This window comes from Opisthorchis viverrini (assembly GCF_000715545.1).
Source record: "Opisthorchis viverrini unplaced genomic scaffold opera_v5_59, whole genome shotgun sequence".
Lineage (NCBI taxonomy): Eukaryota > Metazoa > Platyhelminthes > Trematoda > Opisthorchiida > Opisthorchiidae > Opisthorchis > Opisthorchis viverrini.
The window spans coordinates 1,957,946-1,975,797 of NW_008751715.1; the positions used below are offsets into that span (position 1 = coordinate 1,957,946).

Consider the following 17,852-nt stretch of genomic DNA (forward strand, 5'->3'; position numbering starts at 1 on the left):
GTATTGAAATAACATTTCTATGGCATACTTCACGTCAAGCAAAAATGTGGCGGAAATACTGTTGTATCGTCGCTATGGGATATAAGTGACCACCACAACGATCGCTTGAGATAACGACAATCACTCCATAGGAGTGGTTCGGATAAAAATTCTTGTCTTCAACAAAGCATGTCAGCTTACAGTTACTGCGTCAATGATCGGTTTTGTTCGGGGTCACCTCGGCATGAGGAAACTCCGAAAGGTAAGATGAAATTGTGGAATTAAAAAAAACCTTTACCATGCAAGAAAATATGTAGGGATTAATGGAATCTAAGATTTAATGCCACAAAAATATGACTCAATATGACTTGCCCAAAAGGCAGTGGAAAACAAATTACTTGGATGATTTTGGTGACACCTCAGATACCATTCTATTCAACAAGAGCTCTTTGCAGAAGAGTGCCGTCAGTAGTGGCCGCTTTTAAAAGTATAATCACCATACGGCTTAGTAAACCCCTCAGAAGTAGTGAGCGAAACAAAGACCAGATCCGTAAGGTTAAGACTTCGAATAAGGAGCCTCAATAGTGGATAGTGATGAGGTTGAACTAACATATTCCTAATTCAAACCTCAAATAAATGCACCGTCAAACAACCGAAGAGATTGCGATCATCACAATCATCCCAGTATGAATTCCGACGCACACCAAGGTCAGAAAAGAGATCGTCCCGCCAAACTAACGCTAGTACTTAGTGCTCTCAAATTATATTTTATCGTAACAAGAAACATTTCGGGGTTATTGGCGCCCTATCTTCACTGAATCTGAAAAGCTGGGAAATACTACAGGGAAGCGTTAGCACAGCAGTATTACACCACAAGATGAACGCTAGCCACGGCCTTTCAGAGAAGATGCGAGAAAACTGAACCTGCTCAATCTGATCCTGGGAGAAAGAGGATCACGATAAGCAGCAGAAAGTCTGATAGTTGAGTTGTATGATTCTGTTAAAGACGGACATTGCATGTTTACACAATAAACATAAGAAGTATCGCATAACTGAAGTTGGTTATGACGTCTAGGGTTGAATTTGGTTGAACTACACATCACAAGTCAAAATTGGCTCTTTCCAACATGTTTCTATAATTGACACGCCGGCCCGAATAACCAGGAAAGCGGTTATTTTAGAGGTGGGCTGTTCAGAAGAAAATAACTGTAGTATCACAGTACAAACACATGGAGAATGAAAATGGATGGTGCAGAGTGACGGCTTTGGATGAACGAAAATGTTCACATATAGAAAGGCTTCAAACGCTCACAATCAGCTCCGAGATTACAAGCATGCAAATAAGTCGAACTCACCTGGCGCAACTGTGTGCTGAATGAAGGCATAAAAACACATGACTTTCAGCACGGCTTGAGTAAAGTCCCATTCAGTTCGCATTGCCTTGCACAGAAAAATATTCCACATGAGTGCTGCGAACCGATGGATTATGTAGAGCGATCGACAACACATCCACAGGAAACGTGAATATCATGAACACATGAAGTCATATTGGTAAATGAAATCCACAACTGCTTGTGCATGGGCGGTGTTCAAGGAAGTGGTATTTCCAAAGCAAGCAAACGCAGCTCCGCCTTCTGACTGAAACCAAATAAAAAGGGATATGTTTACCGGAGAAAGAAAGAAGACCGGATTACCAAGACTATTGGGAACTCCTGTAAAAAAATACTATTTCTGACAGTTATTGCGGGTCTTTGGTGTAGACCGGAATTCCTTAGAAAGTGACCCGTTTTATGATGCCCAGACCGAGTAAAGACTATCTGAACGCTACACCGACTCAATACTTCAACAAGACTACATTAGAGCAAATGCTGCATGGATATGAGTATGTGCTAGGATGAGTAGGAGGAATATGGAGTTAACGGACAAGCAAGTACAACGAAAGCAACAACCATTTTGGCCTCTGGTTCAAGAGATTATCCCAGGCCTGTAAATAGGCTTAAAGACGAATCAGCCGGATTAGAGCAGGACAGCCTATTCCAACCCACAAAATACAAAACCAAGCCTTAGATGCAATCGAAAAATAGACCGCAAAACAAAGAAATTGCCGTGGATGAACTGAGCACCGGGCGTGAATTTCCGGAAAACAGTACACCACGGAAATCAAAAACGGCTATTCTGAGTAGTTGTCAAAGCTGATCCAACAGGAACTGTCACACTGACATGCATCACAAGCCGTAATACATCAATAGCAACCTCAACAGGTACTACGGAACAATATGTTACCTATGACGCAAAGAATAACTGAGTCGTACAATTGCAATTCTACTATAGCGACCACTGGTGGAATCAGTCAAAACCGGTCGCCCCAATGGTTAAAAGGCTGAACTGTTACTATTCTGTAGATTGTAGAACGCAATATGGCGTTCGATACCTCGACCGGGGATACGATGCAATCAATCTCATCGATAGCACATGAATCAAGTGTTGCCATCAACGTGAACTCATTTGACAGAATTATTTTAATTGATAAGATCAACCAAGGAAGTTATTGGAGTGGTATTCTTCAGAAACGGACTTAACAAATGTGCATATAGTTACTCATCCCACTATCCACCGAATAATGATCAGCATTCTAAGGATATCTTCATGGTTCCCAAACTTGCTGATGTTCAAACCGGTTCGATCACTCTCGAGAAAAACCGTTTGGTCTTGCCTACCTCTGAAGATGGACGCGATAGAGAACGTCAATCTTAAAACCGCACACTCCAACCATTCAGCACTTGACCGTCACGATTGGCGACTAAGTAAAATCGACTGAAATAGACTTAAGACCTAGCAAGGATCCAAAACTCAGCTGCCTCGCGCAATAGCACCAGGAAGTATCAATGCCTTTTTCGAGGCGTACTTGGGTTAGTCCAGGTCCTTGTAGTCGAGCAGGTCAGACTAGTGATTCATCGGTTCAAGTTGGGTTCTCAAGGATACAACCCTTCCTGTACTGCCTTGCGATTCCTGATTCAGAGGCTGACACTCAGGCACCTCAAAAAAAAACTTTCCTCGACCTAGGCAACCGGAATGTACTAGTAACCTTCCTAGTTCTTTGTTCACCAACACCCCCCAATTCCTTGCCACCTCACAAACGGCTGTCCGTGAAACCCTGGAGTGTCGATTATCTTATCTTATCTTGTGGTTTACCAAACGCGCTGTTATTCAAAACAAGCAAAATATCACTGACGAATCCACGGTATCTTTTTTCATAGGATTCTTTAACGTCCGTAATCTGCGACAAACTGGCAAAAAGGAAATGCTCACCCAGACAATACAGTCTTTAAAGGTAGATGTGTGGGATGTCACTGAGACAAAAACACAAGCGTAGCCATGCATCCTAAAGTGCCCATCAGCTCTCTCACATCTCACTCTGTGTTTGGTGGTCCACAAGCGGGAACTCGTAGCGTAGGGCAACAGAGAGACCCAGGACTGAACGAGCTTTGTTGGATTCGATTCCAGTGAACAGTCGTCTTTGCCTCCATTCGAGCCTAAGCGAGCTCATTTCCATTCAACAAGAAACCGGTGACTGATTTTACCATAAATTTATGACGGTTGCCATTTAGGACGGTTGCTATCGAGGTTTATCTAAGCTGATTTATCAAACAATAAGCAATGACATAGGCAACTTTGCAGGTAATAAGGATGCCCGTTGCAAGGACTAGTCTGGTTAAGCGCCTACCACCAGTTGTTTCTGACCAACACAAAAGTTCACATGTATCCTGGCGACTACAAATCAGTACAAATCAACTGTGAGGCCAGTTAGATTAAGTGACTATCAAACAGTGATGGGGAGATAAGATTCAAAACTGTCAGTCCTTATGAAATGCAAGACTTGCCCGCATCACGCCGTAGTGCGAGCTCATCTGTCAAAACGCCTCTTCAGACCTTCGCAATTCATCAGAATGTATGTAAATTCATCATTATCATCAGAAAATCACCTTCACTCGATGATATAGACCTGGTCTAGCTCAGCTATCCTTTATAATGAATCAGTTGTTGTAACTTATGATAATCGTTCAGCTGTTAGACCCTCTCGGTACCTGGCTGCCAAGTTACTCGAAGGAAGAAGAGAACAGAGATACTGCTAGTTTGCCCAAGCCCAGACGGTAGCGGTCGAGATGCAGAGATTGGGTTCGAATCACGGACCTTCCAGTCAGTAAATTCACGCTTTAACTACTTAGCTTTCTTGAGCTCAATCAGTTGTTGTATATTTTCAGTGTTTCTCAAACCATTTCACCGTTCATTGTTAAATCACTGTTTCTCGTCTTAGCTGGCGGTGTCAAAGTTTGGGATGGATAAAGCCTAGCTTATGGACCTTCAGTCTTTTCCATTCTTACTCTGATTGCCGCGGCATTCTATTCCTCGTCAAACACAATAAGTTATTCATTTAAGAAGTTTTACTGGACAATCGATCGATTCTTACGCCCGGAACGGTTCGATACTGGTCCCATCACTAAAGGTTGAGCAGATATCTGGTAACACTGGTTTTATACCTTCGCGAAATTCCTTGAAAAAATTGCTTCCCGTCCACCAGATAAACTGGAAACCTTGTTCAGTTACATTTTTCTTACTGTTTATCGCTTTATCAAAAGCTGTAAGCATGATAAGCCAGCTATTGCAACCTTGCGAAAAATTTATGTACAACTAAAAGATGAAATATTCATCCGCAATATTTTGAATAATTGCAAGCACGAGAGATCGAAATCTTGATCAACTTGTGCAAAAGCTCCGGAGTTTGTTGCCAGATTACAGCTTTACGGCTATCAGTGCAGAAAAGCATACTGATGAAGCATTTACGAGACGTGTTTATTGATCTTTCCTAGAACACCATTCGTCAAAGGCTATTGGAACATAAGTCGCTGAATTCTAAAACCACCTATGATCATACTAAATCCATCGAACTAGCGCAAAGACATTCGGAATCCTTTTTGCAAAACAATCATCTCCACGCTTGATCCCGGAAGTGAGTATCATCAAATATCATTAAGAAATGCGACGTCAACTACACGGCTTTTGAGGCTTGCAGCAATCTCTATCAACTTCACCGAAGAGCGTTTGGAGTAATGAATGGGGTAGTATGCGTTTAAAGGTTACGGATAACAAAATACATGTTGAGAAACCCACTGGGATATACGCCTATGTGGAAAATGTCATCATTTGTGGAAAGGGCTAAGAAGAACACGGTCAAAATCTCCAGCGTTTTCTTGCCGTAAAACAAAATTGTGGCCTTCAGTTAAATCACGACAGAAGCACAATTTCCATCACTTAACGTAGACTCCTTGCCTATGAATTCACTGAAGGTATAATCAAAATAGACCCTGAAAGTTTCAGGGTCTCCCAAGAACTACCCGTTTCGAAGGACCTAAGGCATCAGTAGCGAGTAGTTGGCTTTTTCGCATACTATTCTCATTGGATATAATCAGCCCAATTACAGAATACAATCTTTCCAGTCCCTGAAAGCGTTTGAACGTCTCGAAATGAGTTAGTGAGTGCTGCCGTGGTCACTATCGATCCGAGAATATCTCTGATACTCGAAACGGATGCGTCTGATTTCGCGATTTGCACTACACTACACGGGTCGCATTCTTCCGCGACCGGTACATCATTGCCGCACTAGTTGCTTCCCCCAGGAACAGTTCTGATGCGACCAAATATATGACTTCAAAGTATGACCCCGTAGTCAAAAAGTCTTAGAGTGTAAGGCCGAGTAAGCATATACACTCCAACGGCACAGAAGAAACGGCCCTCTTACATAACTTGGCGTCTTCTGCAGATTTATCATGCGTTTCAGTATCCGAGCATCAGCAACCACAGGCTTATAATGATTTGTTTATTAAGCCACAACTGTCTGACTCCTCTGCCTCGAAAACTGGAATATCGAATCCTACTGAACACGCATTGGTTGTAAAACAGCGGACAAGTATTTCTTGTCTGACGTCATCCGATTACAAAACGAAATCCTACAAGCGTCTGTCTCAATGGAGGGGGTCAATGTCGCATATTTGCTCCGCTTTCCAAGACGCTTCATCGTCCACTGTTGAACCACCTTTTATCGTTTTAGCCCGCAGTGTAGAAGTTGTGGATGAATAAACCCCAGCTTTTAGGCCTACAGTCCTTTCTATTCTTACTCCATTGCACGTCAAAGACAACTCCAATGCAGTACTGAAGACGAGCATACGAATGAGGTATGACAAAATGTAAAAGATGATAAGCTATCAGAGTTCAAAGCCGTCTAAGGACTTCTCGATACAACCAGATGACCAGTGGATATCGTCGGGATCACTAGGTCTGATTGATGCTAGGACGTTAAATCAGCAAGAAACAAGTAGAGCGGCACATTAAACAAATCTCTCGAAAGCCAAATAACGGTCTGAGGAAATATCGAGAGCTTTGAAGGACAACGAAGGCTCAGGAGAAAGGAGAGCACTCTTTCCACTGGAAACAGCCGTGCCCTATANCCGGAGAAAGGAGAGCCCTCTTTCCACTGGAAACAGCCGTGCCCTATATGACATAAGTCTATCGAATGGTCAAATTAAGGCAGATGTCGGAGAAACACAAGGAGAAAACGAGAGTTCAGTAATCGGTCAGTGGTACCGTCAATTGTCCGAGTGTATTTCTCTATTCAAGTGCTACTGCTCAACTGATTCTGACCCAGTAGAAATACAGACCATAATAGATTATTGAAATACGTATGACTCAGCTTGGAATGCGCTTTATACATAGAGTTAAGAATGCCCCTTCAAAACCGATTAGAATTAAAGCCTAACCCCATGCATCCACATAAGTTGATCGAGACGATGATGATATGTCCATCCGGATCGAGGCAAGAACGGGTTTTGTCAGTATGAAGCTGTGGCATTAGCATATCACCTTGTCTGTAATAATTGAGTTCGCAATGCTACGGTGCGCCTGACCAATGCGAGCTGAGGACGTCGGAAGAAAACTGTGTGACGATCAGTGTCTTCGAAGCATTGCCTGAGTCTGGTTGAAATAATAAATCAGTAACGCTGCCGCATGGTCACTCCTATTTCAACCGCGCAGCCGGAACTGGTTGGCCAATCGGACTACTATCACCTGATTAGTGGCTGTTTTACGGCTACGCAACCCATAGTGGAACTTCATGGCTAACATAGAAAGCGTCCGACTGCAGACTAGTATGCGAGAACCAGATCCCCGCAGGTTTCTCGGAAGTCAAGCAGTGCTATGGGTACCTTACAGCTACATAGCTGTTCACTGAATTCGTTCGGATCGACAGAACCTGCCCTTGATGACTAGAAAACAGATCGGTGATCCGTATTCTAGTAATTTGTATATGGAACTGATAATCGATTGCATCGCTGAATGCTTCATTCAATACTAGAACGAGTGCCAGAATACCGAATGGTCAGCTTCAATTGTCAACAAGCCATATCATGCGCACTTAGTCATTTCTCACCACAGTCTGCGTCTTCGAAAACAGCTCCCTCGGGAAACAGTTTGAAGCTTCGCCCTAACGAACTCGAAGGCATTGGAAATTAGCCCAGTTCACTGCCAATTTCGGCTTTTCTACAACATTTGGCGACGTTTGGATCTGGCTGCATTTTCCGCCTACCCTTCTTGTGTATTATGGCCACCAGCATTCTAAGATCAACGGGTGATAGTGTCTAGTTTAAAGTGTTACGGATGTTATACAAATACACTTTGATTATAAGCTACAACGGTAAGACTCTGAGAGATCTCACAGGCAGCGTCTCATTGAGCTGTTCATTCAGTACTAGACACAGCTCGACTAAAGGATATGCCCTTTGAACTTTTGAAATCGTAATAAGATGTGACAAGCAAAATGATGGCAAACTCACGCGTGAACTGCAAACATGCTCTGATGAATGCTGAACAGTGAGATTAACTTCGCGACTAGTACCTAGTTAGCAGTGAAATTACGAAAGCGCCAAAGTTTCGGAGTCCATGAGCTTCCAGTAGCAAAAGATGTAGAAAAGTATTCCAAGCAACATACTACACACCAAGCTTACTGGACTGCCAACAGCTTGAAGCGCGATATCCGGTGCACGCGACGAAATTTGAGTTCACAAAATTAATAAACGACCTAGAACATTTGCACCATAAAACAAAGGTAGGAGGACCGTTGAAATATCAGCACAAAATGCATCACAAGGGCTGCCTTTCAATAGGCTTACTCTGTTCAGCTTCGAAAAAAGCTTGTTGACTCAGTTCGGCAAGCATTTCCTACCGGACTACCGATCATACCAGTTGAAATGTACCTAACTACTTGGCCACACAATCTGTTACTGACGTGCAGTTGCGCAATAGTGGACGACATCCATAATCATACTAGTAATAAAAATAATAGTGGAGCACACTGGATAATAATTTATCTGGGATAGTTTGGGTAAGGCTAGTTCGATTCCGGGGTGGTCTATTCGATTACGCAATTTTGTGGGGTATGGAAAAATTATAATGATTAGGAGATGGTTTCGCGGAATTTCAAAGGAATTATACGTTTACAACTGTTGACAAAGCAGGGCAATAACCGCGCTTTGGATTTTCTGCAGATAAACACGAGCACTTCGAAGAATTTGCTTTATGGTGAAGGAGCAGTGTTGCACTGATCCGGCCGGTCAGCTAGGTCTAAAATCCAAAACGACTGCCGATGCTGCCTGGCCTTGGGCAGGTGAGTCTACATGGAAAAATTATAATGATTAGGAGATGGTTTCGCGGAATTTCAAAGGAATTATACGTTTACAACTGTTGACAAAGCAGGGCAATAACCGCGCTTTGGATTTTCTGCAGATAAACACGAGCACTTCGAAGAATTTGCTTTATGGTGAAGGAGCAGTGTTGCACTGATCCGGCCGGTCAGCTAGGTCTAAAATCCAAAACGACTGCCGATGCTGCCTGGCCTTGGGCAGGTGAGTCTACGGCGAAGGTTCAGAAAATTGTAGGTGGGGGTAATTAAGGAAAGAAGTTCGTAATACGGGCATCTGGTAGCATGCGGTAGCATAACCACGTTATATAGTGAAAGCGTAGACGCAGTGGCGTCGGCTGTGAAAGTTCGCTGGAAGGGTAAGTTGACGTCAGCGCATGGGACAGAACAAGAACTCTGAGGAAACTCACTTAATTTGTAGGCCGTTCAAACCGAAAGCCCACCAGGATGGTCAGATCTGAACGATAGGCGCAGCTAATTAGAACGGGCATGTCTCAGAGGTTACTGTCCTTTTTTGCAAGCAAAGGGAAGAGTGTGCGGGAGGACACAGTAGAGATTAGGAAAGGAATCTTTGCGAGCGTTATCGGAGTGCGTAGGGTAGTGTCGTGGCATCCATGTTCTGAGGACGTCGTGTTTGAGACAATTGCACCGAGAATGTGTAATCTTGCGGGCGGCGGAATTTTCGGTTGGTCATGGCGATCTACAGAGGTAGAACAAACCCAACGTAGAACCATAGATAGTTTAAGTTCGGTTCGGAATCCATTTAGGTGTAAAGCACAGAGCAGTTGGAGTGAATATAGATCACCTAGAGCGTTCAACTATTGGAAGAGGGGGAATGGGCTGAGGTCAGTAGGGTCTGGTTTGTTTGACAAGGTACTGATGAAAAATATCTAGTGTATTACAGCTGGGGTGGTGCAAAGAAGATGCCGGATGAGTTAGGTTGTGAGTAGATTTAGGCTTAATAACCGGGCAACCAAGGGCTGTCTTGGTAGCTTGGACGTCAAGGACAGGCTGAGCTTGCTAATATAATGCTGGTCCAGTACAAGAGGCATAGAGGAAACTGAATAGGTATACATGGAGGTTATGTGCTAAGGGATAGCAAACACATAAGAGATTGTGCGGATAGATCCTCTGAAATGATGAACTAGTTTATCAGGAGTTCGCTGTGTGAGTTGGACAGTAACGTAATTTGTGAAGGAAAGTGAATGTAAACGAAAGAGTTAATCATCCCTCGAAGCACTGCCGTCAGCTTCAACAAACAAGTAGTGCATGGAGAAGAACCCATTGAATCTAGCATTGAGTGCTATTAGACAAGGATGTGGAATTCCATTACAGTTTTAATTATTTATTGTGTACGGTTAATGCTGGGAGCAGTAGAGGGTGTGTTACGTTTGTTGACGAAATGGATTTTGTGCGGTGCAACCTCAAAGTAACATGTACTTACTAACTCTGAAAGTTGGGTATGTCTGGAAAAATTAGTAGACCGGAGCGTGCGCGAACAAGAAACCGGAGAAACGGTGAGCTGCACTTTCCGGTTGCGTGGTTGGTGAATGAGGTGACCTAATCATGTCTCACCACAGACAAAGGAAGAGCTTGGAGTCTTTGCGAAACCAACTGTATTAGAGGTCTTACACCACGAGTATTTAGTTACTCTGCTGTGCGCCAAAATTGTAGTATAGTTGCAGTCGGAGAAGGCTTAAAACACCGCGACAGACCTTCAAGAATACATGATTTCCTGTCAAATCTTAATTGCAGAAGGTAAAATACGAGGTTTAATATGGATTCAAGAAGATCCCTCGGGGCCGGACATATCTGAATCAATAGTCGTAATTTGTACAGGCGTTCGCATTGTCGGTGATGCCAGGGGAAGAGGAGTTCTTGAAAGTTTTTTGGACGGATAGTAGTGGCCTAAAACCCGCCGCGCCTTGAACGCACAATGCATTTTCTGCAAAGCTCTCGCGAGTGAAATAAAACTTTTATATCTAGATGTTGCATTTCTCCGCATATATGCTCAGTCCAAAAATCACCACAATCCACCCCCGTTTTTAGTAATTTTTTAAATTCTTCTATGGCTTCGAAAGTAGCTTCACAAGCGTTTACTGAGAAATTTGTGGCTGTGGCTTTTTCACGCTTTGAGGCATTTGAGAAGGTCTTAAAGTTATACATGAAAGATAAATATGTGGTAGTTGTGTGTTCATTCAGTAAGCGAACCACAATGGCTGTTTTGCATTACAAATAAGTATACTAGGGATGCAGCAGACAAACTTCAAGACCAATGAAAATTCGGAGAATCCGAAGAAGCTAGTAAGTTGAGCGTATTTGATAATGAAAACAGTATGCCAAGCACCGGTTGTCCAGTGCAGCTTTGTCTACGGAAGCAAAGGAACCAACTGGCGGTCAACTCTTATTTTGCTGAACAGAAAAATAAATTGTCAAAGTTTTGTACTTTCGGCTTCTGGTTAATCGATGGCTAACCTAAGGCGGGTGGGGCGTCTGCAACCCCGATTCTGAAATAAAGATTGTAGCCGATAAATTCGGCAAGATTCTTACTAGTCAGGATAGGTACAACTGCCGCCGGAATTGTAGTGAGTAGGTACCACGTAGTTGGGCTTTCTTCTGGCAGATGATGCGCCTCCGGTCCTGGCAAAACTTCGAGAGACCGGGCGCGCGCTTGTGTGGCAGTCAAAGAAATATCACCATAGCCACATAGGCTTCTCCTGATGGCAGCAGATAACATTGTTCCGACGTTTTCCAGATGTGATGAATGTAGACGGAACGCCCTGGTAATTTTATTCAAAGCACCTATTATCCAGTCTGTAGATACAAGATGAATACCTTCTTGATAACGGACGGCATGGGAACAAGGCGTCCGGTTAGGTATGCGTTCGTAGAGAGGGAATAGTTTGCCTCCATGCATTAACTGTTCAACCTATTCAGGGAAATGCTGGACGAGCATTATCTGGTTAATACTTTTATTATGTAGAAGTTGGCGACACAAATGCGGGCGACAAGTTTTGTGTTCGTCTGTGACATGACGCTTTTCCCTTCATATCAGAAAGGCTATCGAGAAGCACGTATACATCCTTTAATATCCATGTTTTTGGTCGTAGACATACGTCGAAATGCCGGCACATATTCCACCTCATGGATCATCTAGACTCTGTATAGTAGGTTTTTCGTTTATCATATTAGAAGTGCGCGGATTTCAGCAACATCTACAGCTTCTTCGCCGCACGAACCCTCGGTTCGTTTTTTATCTTATGGCCTTCTGGATGTACATCACCCGATAATGGGTCATACAAGCACAGCCTGGAATGGTTCACTTTGGTAATGTGACCAACAATCATCTGGAGAATGCAAATGGCGGCTTAAAGACTGGGTGCACCGCTCCGACACGCTAGAGCATGCCAAACAGAAGGTATCCCGGTAATGGTGAAACTGTGCCGTGGTGCCCAACGGGCTTGTTCCAGAGGCGAGTCCACATAGAAATAAATTACTTTTTGTTCTTGCCCACAGCACCACCAGAAAAAGCAAAGGTGTGCTTGCTGCCGGGTCCAAAAAGAGGGCGTCTTATGATGTTGACCTGGACCGAAGCACGGAATCTCAGCACAGTGTGCTTTAGAAGTTCTTGTTTCCCCGTGTCCTCGGGCTCCAAGGCGTCGCTACACGACAGCCGTCAGTAAATGTCTGCCTAATACGACTAACTTTGCACTGCGCCAGCTGGATGAAAGGGACGCAGATGATTTCATGTGACCCATCAACTCCAGACAGTTTGTCTGGCAATGAGACCCCATGTATTCCACGTAAGTCTCGTGTTTCTTGAGGGGTACTGCAAGTAGGCATGCGGAATGTCCACTGAAGATGGTGTTATGTGAACCAGCGTTTATGACGCAGCCACCGAAGGGCCCCCGTTTTAGGGTGAGCATTCTTTCAAGTTTGTCAGCCGCCTTGTGACGTTTCGATAGCCTGCCTGATATTTTCCCTCATTTCAGGACGTCAGCGGTCAAATGAACGCTCCTGACAGAGAGGTTCAGGCAACTCCAGGCAGAATATATCTGCTCATCAGGACGACCAGTAAAACTCAACTTTTTATGTTGCCTATTTTGAACTTTTTCTCCGGTAGAGATGCTGGCCTCGGCCCCAGATTGGGCACCGTAGACCCATAGCCTCATGTTAACCGTGTGCTTCGGCCAAGTTTGTTCAGCTGTCCGCTATGATCTACGTAGGTTCCATTTCAATGGTTAATCAACTTCATGGTCTTCCAAGCATAATTCGCAAGCTACAACGTAAGACTGAGCATGTTAACAACAAATATGTGAGATTTTTCGCCAATAATGATTAGGGAATACGCAATTTTAACTGGTAACAGCAATTATCGAGCAAAAATTGTTTACACGAGTGGCATCTCCTCATAATTTGCATCCACAAAGGCCATGTTGATTCTAGAATGTCCAAAGAACTATTTCAGCTGAATAACCATTTGGAAGTTTCTCCCATTGTGAGTCACCTTTTTACACAATTCGCGATTTCTCATTACATTAGACAAAGTATTCACAGTCGGTGTTGATTGACCTTGAGGATTCGCTCACTTAAACAAATTACCAATGTAGAAGGTTTGCAGTAGCACATAAATATATACATTACACAGACATTTTACGCCATGAAATGTCAAGTCTGAAAATATCGCAGCTCCCGAGAAATCAGTTCCTTTGTGCGAGTACTGAGCAGCCCAATATGCCGAGCAGGTGGGACAAATATAGAGGGGCGGGCAGGGCGCTTTAAAAGGATGGATTACAGACAGGTGTGATCAGTTGACCGTCTAGAGTAATGATACGGGATTGACGAAATCATGTCTATATATGTTAGTTGTCTGTGGATTGAAAAACGTTTGTTCCATGGCGATTTAAATGGAGAAAACCTTCCAGAGCACAGTTGAATGGTCATCATAATAGCATCGGGGGTGTTTGCCTTAGTCACTCATGTATTTGGATAATTTAGGCAAGATTGTAGAAAGGAAAATGGGTAGCAACACTGTCGTGAACGGCAAGTTAGGCCCAACTTCATATCAGTGACATATACGGAAGAACCTCAGGGTAGATTGAAAGAGCGAGCGGCCCCCGTACGACTATGACATTTACAGCCAACGATCCTCTTATGCCTTGTCTGCTGTGGGGTAATGCCTTCGAACGGGCCTTACTTGCTGCGTACAACAGAGCAAGTAAGCGAAGACATGCTACTGTTGAAGCCTCCTTTCTTGCACTTTCTCGTTTCCCGTCGTGCACCCTTTTCACCCAAATTCGATTAGTTAATCCGCTGGTCCGGGCACTAAGACTAACGGTTTTCCACATCCGCGTAACACCCAACTGCAGATTCTGTCCGTCCAAGTTCTGTCACAACGCTAAACACTTCGAAATGTTTGTTCCAACCGTTAATGTTCACGCACTGAAGCAATCGGGCCAACATGTAGTGCTTGAACGTACGCCAGAAACAAGGATGTTTACGCTCTGATCTGTCGAGGACAGCTTCTACGACGCGGTGGGCAACCTTCTACAGCGGGCTAAAAGGTCAGAGATTGTCGATGGTAATGAACACCCAGTTAACTTGTCCACTGCAGCCCGATTAGGTGGTTGTCCTGGATTGGGCACTACTTGTACGAGCAAGGGGATCGCTTATTTCAGATTTCCGCCGATCACAGACCGTTTCTTTGCAGCACCAATTTCCGGAACAGCGAAAATCGATGGAAAACATGGTGCCCAATAGCAGACGAGCCCCGAATCCAAATAGACCATATCGCCGTCAACTCTCGGCTACGAAGATTGGTCGTCACCCGCTGCTCCTTCTGGGACGTCATCGTGGGCGCGAGCGCGCACTCGTACATTGTCGCTTATGACTGCGTTTTTCAGGTCTACGCAAAACGCGCACAACTCGCCTAACCACTGAGAAGCTAGCATCCAAGAAATCAAGTGAAACTATCAGAACCAGCTTACCAGATGCCTGCCAAACGGTCCGATATCGGATATAAATGGCCAACAATAAAATATATTCGAAGGGTTGCTCGAAGCCGGAAGGTGTATTTTCGGTACAAAGCAGCTATCTCATCCAAACATTGGATCTCTGACAGGACTGTGTCTTTGCTGGAGACTTGGCGACAGACTCCTCCTGGCCGCAACGGCAGCTCCACCCGACGCATTATCTGACGCTAGGTGAAACTGAGTGTCTTTGCAGACCGAGAAGCTTGATGTGCCTGAAAAGCTGAAGAAATGGAAGATGCAAAAAATGCTTGAAGCATCCGAAAGCTGTTCACCTAATGTAACGTCCGTTTCGAATTCTTGAGCAACGAGCACCAAGGTAAGCAACCAAACTGGCAAAACTCCGAACGAATGGCTACGCAAATGTGCTGTACTATAAAAATGAAAGTAGTTACACGGAATACAAAATTACAAACCTCAACGGTTTTTGACAAACGGTGAGGTACTCCAAAAGGCAAGCAAAGCCGATATGGATCAACAGTCAACGCGTGACCGAAACCGCGTCTCAAACTCATGAATTAAAACAATATATATCTGCCCAAGGTTTTGGTACAAAAATAGTATAATCAAAGCGGTAAAAACGATTTGCGCGGTAAGGAAAACGGAAAAGATGGATGTTTTGCAAGAGTGAAATAGAGTTCAATTCCACCAGTTCAAAAAGGGCGGTCCTTTTGAATTGTTATCCGGGAAGGCAGTCATACAAGATTGGAGACAATTTTAAATATATATGAAGTTGCAACACCTAACTCATTCAACTAGCCCTCGGAAACCTCTGGTCAGCGAAATATTCGGAGATCAACATGCCCACCTGATACGCAGCAGATCAGAACGCTTGAACCGCTTGAACAGCACTTTGAACAGCATTTCAACTATCTGCCTGCTACCCCAATCCGGAATTCTGGCCTACAACAGAAAGGTGATCCGTTAATACGGGGCCGCCTTTGGTATAGGAAGAGTTCCAGTGTACTTCTCTACACAAGCATTATTGTGCTGCTGGTCCTGATGACCTTCAACCTACCCATTTCAAGGATGACGATGGGCTCTTGTCCATTGTCTGTCTAGTTTAGTTGGGTCTATCTGGGAGAAGAAGACCTTCCCAGACAACTGGGGTGAGTCACCAGTATTTCCCATTTTCTAAAAAGGTACTCGCGTTGTTGGTTTGACACTTGTTGTGATAAGGCTTCTAGCATCTTACGGTGACACCCGGGGTTTCAACTGGGCAGAGGTTGCGGTGACCGCATCTTCCCACCCCGTCAAGTGTTAGGACAACGTCAGATGAACAGACAATAAAAAATCTGGGTATTTGTTGACTTCAAGGGTGCGTTCGATTCTGTCGATTGATTGGTGCTGTTAACCGCACTTACTCAACAAGTTATGCCCCAGACGTTTGTGAGCTTTGTGCGGCTAATGGACCCCCCAAGAAAGCCGCGTCCTGGACATACCCAAAATTTCTATGAAACCGTGGTTCAAAGAAGGGATACTTTGACACAAAGTTTTAGCACTTGATGGTAATTATTCAAACGCTCATGATCTCTCCACATAGCCGCGGTTTTATTGGGAGTTGTTTAGACGAACTCAGAGTCCACTATATACGTGGAATTAGTATTTTAATGGCTGCCTGTGGCTTCGCGCATTGTCTCTATGAGAACAATGAGAATTTTTGTGGAAATGCTGACTTCTTTGCATGTTTTCTTACCTTTTAAGGTTGGTAATATTATCGAAACGGCTTAGACAATAATCATGCCCATTGCGACCGTGCAAACTCAAAGCGCATCGGGCATTCGTAACCTGGATATGAAAAACCCCTATATGGTTGCGGCAAGCGCCCCACTGAAGCCAAGTAATTCGTCACAACGAGTAAGTTTTTTTTCAGTTTTTGTGATGGTCAGCATACGTTATATCTGGCGTGAGGCAAGGTTTGATTTTCACCGATATGCCGGGCCACCAAAAGTGCCGTTGGATAAACTATTGAGTTTTTTGTGCAGAACAAGCATACGGCACAATAAGATGGCCACTGCTTTTGCACAAATTAAACGCACTGAGACGGTTTTGTGCGTGCACGTAACACTCGTCTGAGAAATGTTAGGGATATGGTGTCATGGAATTAGAATGCCGCCTGAAGTAACAGACAGTCAAAATGTGTCACAATTCCTAGCTCCTTGAACGAGGCGACATTGCCCGATTTCAAGAGCGTGGAATTTTTCAAAAGCAGTTGCCTGAAAGGCGTAAAATCACGCGTATTTGGTGATTCTCCTAGCACCTTTGCTCTTCTATCAATGGGTCTTTCGATTCATAGGGGGATTGCTCAGGACATATGCCACAACTAGGGCACGCTCAGACCGAAAAAAACGTCCGACGAAAGTTGATTACATTTTAGTTTTTCCTTTCTCCATTGAAGAAGGTGGATTATGAGGTTTATCTCGCAGAAGGAGTATAATTTTCGGAAAGGGCACGCAGTTGGAGTGAGAGTTGTAAACCGCGCAGTCTTCCATCGTCGTGGACAGAAGGTAGGGAAGGGGCAGACCGGTTACAGAAAGATACAGAAAGCGCCAAAAGCTTCCGTGCACAAAACGGTGTCCTCTCCCTATTGTACATACTTTTGTTATCGACGAGACAATGAGGCGAACACTGAAACGTTTTCTGAGTTCGATTTTCAAATGTCTTCTGACAAAAATCTTGTCGATCTGGAGGATGTAGACGTCCTTCTCACCTTCGAAAAGGAGGAAGAGGCATAGGTGTTTTTGGATAAACTGATCAACGTCGTCTGACCATTGGTGTGCACTTTGTACCCACAAAGTGCTACCCCACCATAATGATGTTTAGTCCCAACAGGTGAGTGGCGTACCACAACGCATGACCATAAATTTACAGTCTGAATAAGGCGTGAGATTGGTCGTGGTTGCAAGTAGTGGAACAAATGAGCGATAGTATGCAGTCAGAATAAGAAAGGACATAGCTGCGGGCGCGCTATCAAACTGGGTATAGCAGTGCCGACTTGATTTCGGAAGTGAAGATGGAATGCTCCATGGAATGCTTCAACATGAACGAGGAGTTACTTGAAGCCCAGAAGGGTGTTCTTTGTTGGTTGAATATGTGTT

At 44.1% G+C, this 17,852-nt stretch overlaps 2 protein-coding genes across 2 annotated transcripts in view; both read right to left on the bottom strand.

The window, feature by feature from the left end:
* Window positions 1–8,243, bottom strand: part of T265_13359 (hypothetical protein) — a gene marked incomplete at both ends in the record, with an annotated part of 97,144 nt that extends 88,901 nt beyond the window's left edge. The window contains one exon of the mRNA XM_009168499.1: window positions 8,199–8,243. Within this exon, the coding sequence (XP_009166763.1) occupies window positions 8,199–8,241 (43 nt within the window). The remainder of the gene's footprint in view (window positions 1–8,198) is intronic.
* Window positions 8,244–14,820: 6,577 nt separating this feature from the next.
* Window positions 14,821–17,852, bottom strand: part of T265_03898 (hypothetical protein) — a gene marked incomplete at both ends in the record, with an annotated part of 36,534 nt that continues 33,502 nt past the window's right edge. Inside the window, one exon of the mRNA XM_009168490.1 lies at window positions 14,821–14,977. Coding sequence (XP_009166754.1) covers window positions 14,821–14,977 — 157 coding nt within the window. The remainder of the gene's footprint in view (window positions 14,978–17,852) is intronic.